At 37.9% G+C, this 8,463-nt stretch overlaps 1 protein-coding gene across 3 annotated transcripts in view; it reads left to right on the top strand.

The window, feature by feature from the left end:
• The first annotated feature begins 6 nt into the window (after positions 1 to 6).
• The window catches only part of Fam13a (family with sequence similarity 13 member A), a 312,174-nt gene continuing 303,717 nt past the window's right edge, over positions 7 to 8,463 (top strand). For all 3 annotated transcript variants that reach the window (XM_010610492.3, XM_010610490.3, XM_010610489.3), the window contains exon 1: positions 7 to 388. In XM_010610492.3, coding sequence (XP_010608794.1) covers positions 281 to 388 — 108 coding nt within the window. In that variant the 5' untranslated portion in view covers positions 7 to 280. The remainder of the gene's footprint in view (positions 389 to 8,463) is intronic.

Here is an 8,463-nt window from a genome sequence, read left to right as displayed (position 1 = left end):
TGCGCCTCCCGGGCCCCGCGGAGAGCGCACCGTCGTCTCAGCTGTTCTTTTCTCTTTTCCTTTTTTTTGCTTTCTCTTCCTTCCTCCTGCTCCTCCTCCTCTTCCACGCTCTTTCCTTCACTGCTTTGAAAACTGGAAAAGTCTTAGTTTTTTCCCCTGTAACGTGCGGACCCCGCCGCGTCTGCCCCCGCGTCAGCCACCGAAGCGCGGTCGGGTCAGCGTCTTCCCTGGGCCGCGGTGCTGTTGGCGCTTGGAGCTGAGCGCGCAGCGCAGAGAGCAGATGCGGGCTGCAGACCTCTCCCTGGACTCGCACGCCGACGGACTGCACAGTTGCATCCTTCCGCTGTCCGGCGTGACGGAAATTCTTCGGTTTCCTTACGCCGAGGATGTAAGTAGCTTTTAATGAACATTTGTTTTCCCGAAGGTGAGCCCCTCCGCCTAGCGCCCGCGCCCACGTAGCTTTCGAGCGACTCAGTCATTTTCTGGCGGCTTTGGTTGACTGTTTTGGGTAAAGTATAACTGCATGGTAGTTTTTGTGTAACTTTGAAAAGTTTCCTCTTCTGTGCGTCTGTAAGGCGCGCGGAACACTTGTATCTGATCATCTCTCCTAAGGGAAGACTCCTGATTCTAATGAGCTGGCAGCTTGCAGCCAGGTGTGGCCGCTAGGCTTACCCTTAACCCTTGGGGTCGCTCACCTCCTGATTCCCTTACTTCCTCTCCTTCCTGCTGTCCCTGGGGTGTGCCGTTCGCATGCACCTGTGTTTTGCCTGACTCGTGTCTTGTAGCTGATCCCTTTTCACCACCTTGTGCAGATTCATGTCGGGATGCAACCTGCATCTCTTGTTTTTTTCCCCCAAACACCACTTCTCTCAAGGCAGTTATAGTTAAGTAGGCTTTTAGCGGGGCGTTTATGGACGCAGCTGTGCCTTTTATGAGGCATTGTTTTCCCTGGGGAACTTTCTCCCTTAGCTAAAGGGAAGGGTTGCTAATTGCTAACTTAAGGGGAAGGATTTTGAATATTTTCACCATAAAGAAGTGGTAAATGCGACAGACCTGTTTAGCCTGATTTAAATATCATATAATGTACACATATACTGAAACATCACACGGTACCCTTTGATATGTAGTTTTAAGGTATACATCAAAAATTGAAGGAGTTAAATAATTCATTGTCTTTCAACATTGTAAGTTACCAATTTAAAAAAAAAAAATCTGGGATTTTCCACGGTGCAAACTCACCTTTCACTTGTTTGGCAATTTTCAAAGGAAAAGTGCTCCTACCTTTAACCATTCAAAAGGATATATTTATATTAAAAATGAATAATTTGGGCTTTTGCTTATAAATACAAAGTAAAAGAACTTCACGGATGAAAGACGCATTAAAGAATTAGCGCTTCTTTTACTGATGAGAACTGGCTCATATCTTACTTGTCCCCAAACACAAAACATACTTCAAAAGAAAAATTCCATTTTATCTGGAAAATTCCCTTAAATGTTTTATAAATGAAAGCAAAGGACAGTAGGTGGTTTCTGTACAAACCACTGGTTTTCAATTGGCAGTGAATATTTTTATTAATAGAGACAAATACTGTCTGATATTAAATAGGCATAACACACTTGGAATAATAGTATCATAATTTCCTATTTTGATCTAAACTTATTAAAAGAGTAGTTCAGTATCAAGAACCAAAAATCTCCAAGGCAATGAAGGTCAGTGATAAAGGAAATGCAAACCAAAAAACAGAAAAGCAGTCCCTTAGCGTTAAGAATGTGCTCTTTCTAGAGATGTCATGTTCTATTACAGAACTGTAGTTATGACGGAATAGTATTCCATTGTGTATTCGTACCACATTTTCATTATCTACCTATCAAATGATAAGCAAACATTGTTCTGCCTCTTGGCTGCAGCGAGCACAGGAGTGTAGATACCTCTTTGACATACTGGCTTTCTTTCCTTTGGTGTATGCCTAGTAACTGGGTGGCTGGAGGATGCCGTAGTTCTATTTTTTAATTTTTGGAGTACTTACCATTTTCATAATGGCCGTCCTAATTTACATTCCCACCAGCAATGTGCAAGGATTTCCTTTTCCTCACATCTTTGCCAGCACTTGCACTCTTTTATCTCTTTCATAATAACCATTCTTACTAGGGTAAGGTTATATCTCACCCTGTGATTTGCATTTCCCGAGTGACTTAATGAGGTGCAGCTTTTTCATATACCTGTTGCCCACTTCTATGTCTCCTCTTGAGAAATATCTGTTTAGATCTAACATCCATTTTAAAATTTTTGCTATTGAGTTTTCAGAGTTCCTTACATATTCTGAATGATAACACCTTGTCAGATCTTAATTGTCCAAAAACTCCTTGCCTGTTCCAGTGGAAGGCAGCACATCTATTTTTTCTTCTAGTAGTTTCATAGTTACAGGTCTTACATCTAAGTCTTCCATGCATTTTTAGTTGTTTTTTTGTATTTAGTGAGAGAAGATGGTTCACATTCATGATCCTCCATGTGGATACCAAAATTTTCCAGTAGCCTTTATGTGCTCATCATTTTTTGAAAAAGCTGACCTATTCCACTAGCAATTTTCAATCATCTGATTTATTTTAGTAGTCTTTTTCTTCACTGTTCCAGCTAAAGATATGTCAATTTTCTCTTCCTGATGAACCAGCTCTTTTATCAATGTTTTATATTGTATTTTTAAATCTCTATTTCATGTATGTCTGCTCTGATCTTTTTTTTTTTTTTTTCCTTCTTAAAGTTTTGGGTTTAGTACTCGTTTTTCTAGTTCCTTGAGATGCAGTGTCAGGTTACTCATTTGAGATCTTTCTACTTTCTTTGATAGTAGGCATTGATTTCTGTTAACTTCCCTTGTAATACTACTTTCACTGTAGCCCATAGGTTTTGTCATGTTATGTTTCCACTTTCACTTTTTTCTTGAAAGAATTTTAAAATTTTGAGTCATACAGATGCCCAGTAAGGACTTTCAACTTAATTTTGTTTTCTATGTTTCTGAGTTTGCTGGTGGTAGGTTTTTAGATGGCTGGCAGTATAAGCAAAGATGAGAGAATGAGTGAGATCCTAGGAGGTAGAAAGGATTTTGTGGGGTCAGAAATGAAAATTGCTAGTGGAATTGTTGAAAGAAGAGTTATACTGGCTTTCTGAAAAGCACTTTCATACAAATTGAAGGAATCCGTAAGTGGCCGATTGATGTCAGAAAGGTGGGTGTGTTACTTTAGTGAAAGTCCTGTGCCCACCTTGCCTCCCCAGTTCAGTTCTGTCAGGTTCTGCAAAGCCTCACACCACTCACTCTCCATCTCCTCAGCACACACAGCTGGGAGATTTGGGGCTCCTCCTGCCTCTCGTTCAGCCCAGTGAGTCTTTCTCCCTCCCTTTAAATCTGTACATCTGTCAAGCCCTAGTTGTTCCAAAGACCTCACTTCTCAAGGTTGCTCTTAACCTTCCTGCTGCTCACTCCAGGGATAAAGTGCCCGGATGGTGAGCATCCTAAAGCTCTCCACTGTGCTAAAGTTGGAAAGCTTTAGATGATTAAAAGCTATCAGATTCCTTCCTCATACACGTTCTTCTGGGAGAAAGGTTTTCTTCTTTCTCCTCTTTCTCCCCTTCTTCATCTAATAAAATTGTGTGTACACTTTTAATGAAAACATGAAATACAGAAAAAGGGAACTACAGTATTACCAATATTTAAAGATAACTACTCTTTACAGTGTGTTTCTTTACATTATAGTGTGTATTGGTTGCCTTTTTTGTATCAAGAAACTCTTCTATACATATATATCTACTTTTAAAAATGAGAACAGGTAGGACAGATAGGACCAGGGATTTACCTCAGTGGTTCCGCCCACCTGCCTTGGAAGTGAAAGGTCCTAAGTTCCATCCCTGGTACCAAAAACACCAGATAAATCGATAAAGAAAATGTGGCATTATACATTGTTTAGACTGCTTCCAGGTTTTAGCTCTTTGGATTTTTTTGAGGGGGATGGTACCAGGGATCAAACTTACGACCTTGCGCTTGCGAGGCAGATGGCGGAACCACCGAGCTAAATCCCCAGCTCAGCTCTTAAAAATTTTGCTGCTATAAACATGGATATGCATGTGTCACTGCACTGTCATGCCTTTAACTGTTTGGGGAAAATATGTAAAGGGAATAATAGAAGGGTCAAAATGAATCGCTAGTTTTAGGTTTTGTAGGAATTTCCACAATGACTTCCATAGTGGTTGTACTAGTTTACATTCCCAGAAACAGGGTAGAAAGGTTGATTCAAGACCAGGACTGGATAGTTCTATTCGTTTGGGCCTCTGGTGATAGTGGATCATCAAGGTGGGAGCATATGGCGAAACAGTCTATTTAGGTCACAAGTCAAGCAGCACAAAGCTAGGACCAGTGGGATTCCCACATTCCCACAAGGCCTACTTTCAGTGGCCTAAATACCTCCCATAGGACCCACCTCCTAAAGACCCACAGGTCTTCCTAACACCTCCCTCACCCGAGGGACCACGCCTTTTACATGGACCTTTGGATGAGAGTCAACATCCAAACCATAGAAAAGTCACAATATATATACAGCTTTATACATACTGTTACCAATAATTTATTGTAAGTATTTACTGTTGATTTTCATAAGCCAGATACCACCAAAAGGCAACTGTAGTCAAGAATAGGCTTAATACAGCAACAAGAGAGATCCATACCTTGGGGAAACAGTGGGTGCCTCATGAAGAGGCAGTTGGAGAGGCTTATTACAGGATTCAGGCTTGGCTAAGGTGATTATAAGGGAGTTCACGAAAATCTGTTCTAGAATAGGTGCTGTCAGAGAAGAGGGACAATTTGAACATCGATTATATCAACAATTTTTTAATCTAGGAAGCTAAGGGAATAGAGAGAAAACAAGCAGTTAGTTGGGTCTCCTTTTAGCCATGAGGCGCATGTCTTGGTTGTTTCTGAGATTGTGCAGTATATCTCTTTCCCCTTGCTGAAGATTATAGGGTGATTATAGGGTGATTATAGGGTGATCTTGTTTTCATCTTCTTTTGCCAAGTCGTGGAGAGCCCCCTTCAGATGCTTGTGTTCTATGAATTTACTTAGTTTATTCAGGGTAATACCATACCTACCTTGATTGTAGCTTGTAGCATTCTCAAAGGAACGTGATGCAAAGAAGTTCAAATAATCATCATTGATCAGTTAATTCATTCAGGCTTGAAACTCTCAAGCTGGTTATATAAAATCTCTCATAACTGAAAAATGGGAATAAAAATTACAGTGTAAAAATTACACATTATATGATCTTGTATGAACTGAAAGTATGAGCTGAAATGGTATTACATAAAATGCTTTGCAAAATGCTGGACATATAATAAGCATTAAATAAATATAATCTATACTTGTATTATTTTCTAAATCTTTCAACTGGAAGGAAATACGTTCTCTTATCCTCCAAGAAAAAGAGGTTTTGAACGGAAATTAGCTAAAAGTCGACTATAGTAGGAGGGGCCAGATCAATCCATACACAACACACATAGGACATTGCATTTTCTAGAGTGGCTTATATTCAGGGTTCTAATATAAGGGGATTCACAAAATCACCTCAGGATTGTGCATACTCTTTAGAGTATCTTTCCTCTAGTGTTATATTTGGCTCTTTTGTCAAAGGTCAATTAGCTGAATATTCCTGTGTTAGATGTTTCTACTTCTTTTATTCTGTTCCATTATCCATTATCTGTTCTTTTATGCCTGTTTTTGTGCCACTGTCATGCTGTTAAAATAACTGTAGCTTTACAGTATAACTTCAGGTTTGGAATTGTGCTACTACTTACTTTGCTTTTGTTGCCCAAGATTGCTTTTGTAATTCTGAGCCTCTTCTAATTCCATATAAATTTTAGGGTTGTTTTCCTCAGCTCTGTGAAAATAATATTGGTATTTTGATTGGTATTGAATTAAATCTGTATATCAGTTCTGGAAGAATAGCCATTTTGATTGTATTGGTTCTGCCTAACCAAGAACAAGAGATATTCTTCCAGCTTCTGATGTCCTCCTTGATTTCCTTTTTTAGTCTGATGTGTAATTTTCATTATAGAAGTCTTTCACTTCCTTAGTTACATTAATACCTAAGTGTTTAACTTTTTTGATACTATTACAAGTGGTATTGTTTTCCTACTAGCTTTTTCAGTTAATTCATTGTTAGTGTGATCCGTTGATTATTCAGTAGTTTGTTGTTTAATTTCTATATGTTTGCATAGCTTTGTGGTTTCTTTTGATAATAATTTGTCATTTCCTTGCACTGTGATATGTTACAGGGATACACTATTGCTTTTTGTGTTTATTTTGTAGCCTGCTCCACTGCTAAATTTGATTATCAATTCTATAAGTCTTTTGGTAGAGTTTTTGGGTGTTGTTAGTAAAGGATCATATCATCTGCAAATAATGATATTTTGACTTTGTCATTTCCTATACCAATCTGTTTTATATCTTTCTTTTGCATGATTGCTCTGGATAATGTTTTGAAGACTATGTTGAGTGGGAATGAAGATAATGACCGTCCTTGTCTTGTTCCTGACTGTAGAGGAAAGCTTTCAGTTTGTCTCCATTTAATATGATTTTGAAAGAAAGTTGGTCATAAATGGCTCTTTACTTATTTTCTTGAAGGTTTTATCATGAACGAATGTTAGATTTTGTCAAAGGCCTTTTCGACATTTGCTTAAATCATCGTGTAATTTTTGTCTTTGCTTCTTTTTATGTGATGAATTATATTTATTGATTTGCATCCCCAGAGTTAAAACCTTTTGGTGATGGAGTATGATCTTCCTGATTATCTCTTGCATTCTGTTTGCCAGTATCTTGTTAAGGATTTTTACATGTATATTCATTAGAGAAATTGTCCTGCAGTTTTTTTTTTTTTTTTTTTTTTTTTGGTTTTTGTTTTGTTTTGTTTTGTTTTTGGTTGCATCCTTGACTGGGATTGGGATCAAGATAGTGTTACCTTCTGATGATGATTCTGGAACTACTCCTTTCCTCTCAGTTTCATTAAAAAATCTAAGGAGTATTGGCTTTAGATCTTCCCTAAAGTTTTTGTAGAATTCAGCTGTGAATCCCTCAGCTTTTCTCAGTTGATTTTTGTTTCATTAATGTTCCAGATTCATTCCCTATTATTATGCTGTTCAAGATTTTATGTCTTCTTGGTTCAGTTTTGGCAGTTCATATGTATCTAGTAATCTCTCCATTTGTTCAGTCATAGAGTTATTTGGCCTATGTATTTGTGAAGTAGTTACTAGCAACTTTCTGGATTTCAGCAGTGTCCATTGTGATTTTATCATTTTCATTCACAATTGCATTAATTTTTGTCTTTTCTTTGTTAAGATTTTGTCTATTTTATTTATTCATTCAAAGAACCATCTCTTTGGTTCATTGATCCCCCCTCCCATTGAGTTTATTGGTACATTTTAGGTACACAGTACAGTTACATTCATTATTGGGATCTTGTACCTTTACATGACAGCTCTTGGTTCTCATGTTTTCCCCTTGTCCCTGCCCTCCCTTTACCCCTCCTCCCTCCCACTTTACAAACATTTCATTTCCATTTTTTCATTTTCTCATATTTTTTTCTTTTCCCTTATTACCTTTCCCTACCCTTCCCACCTTCCCTACACCTTTAGCCCTTTTCTTCCTATTTCACATTGTCAATTATCTCATTAGGATCTTACGTACTATTATATTTTTTCACAACAGAGAAACTATTCGGTATTTACACATGTGTGACTTATTTATTTCACTTAGGAGTATATCCTCAATATGTATCCATTTTCCTATGAATGAATCTAATTTCTCATTCTTTATGGCTGAGTAGTACTCCATTTTATAGGAAAACCACATCTTCTTTATCCATTCTCCAACTGATGGGCAAATGGGCTGTTTCCAAGTTTTAGCTATTACAAACTGTGCCACTATAAACATAGGTGCACATATATCACTGTGATATGATTCTTTTTTTTTTTCATTCTTTTTTTAATTTTTTTTCAGCTTTAATTGAGTTTATTGGTACATTTTAGGGATACAGTACAGTTACATTCATTGTTGGGATCTTGTACCTCTACATGACAAGTCTTGATTCTCATTTTTTCCCCTTACCCCTGCCCTCCCTTCACCCCCTCCTCCCCTCCCCATCTACAAACACTTTATTTCTATCTTTTCATTATCTCACATTTTTCTCTTTTCCCTTATTACCCTTCCCCTACCCATCCCCTCTTCCCTACACCTTTAGCTCCTTTCTTCCCATTTGTAAATGTCAGTAATCTTATTAGGATCTTATGTATTATTGCAGATTATTCACACCAGGGAAACTATTTGGTATTTACATATGTGTGACTTATTTATTTCACTTAGGAGTATATCTTCCATATGTATCCATTTTCCTATGAATGAATCTATTTTCTCATTCTTTATGGCTGAG

The sequence above is a fragment of the Fukomys damarensis genome, unplaced genomic scaffold (assembly GCF_012274545.1).
Source record: "Fukomys damarensis isolate Sample0158 unplaced genomic scaffold, DMR_v1.0_HiC HiC_scaffold_32, whole genome shotgun sequence".
NCBI classification, from domain to species: Eukaryota; Metazoa; Chordata; class Mammalia; order Rodentia; family Bathyergidae; genus Fukomys; species Fukomys damarensis.
The sequence above is the reverse complement of the archived record's forward strand: the minus strand, read 5'-3'. Positions and strand labels throughout refer to the sequence as shown.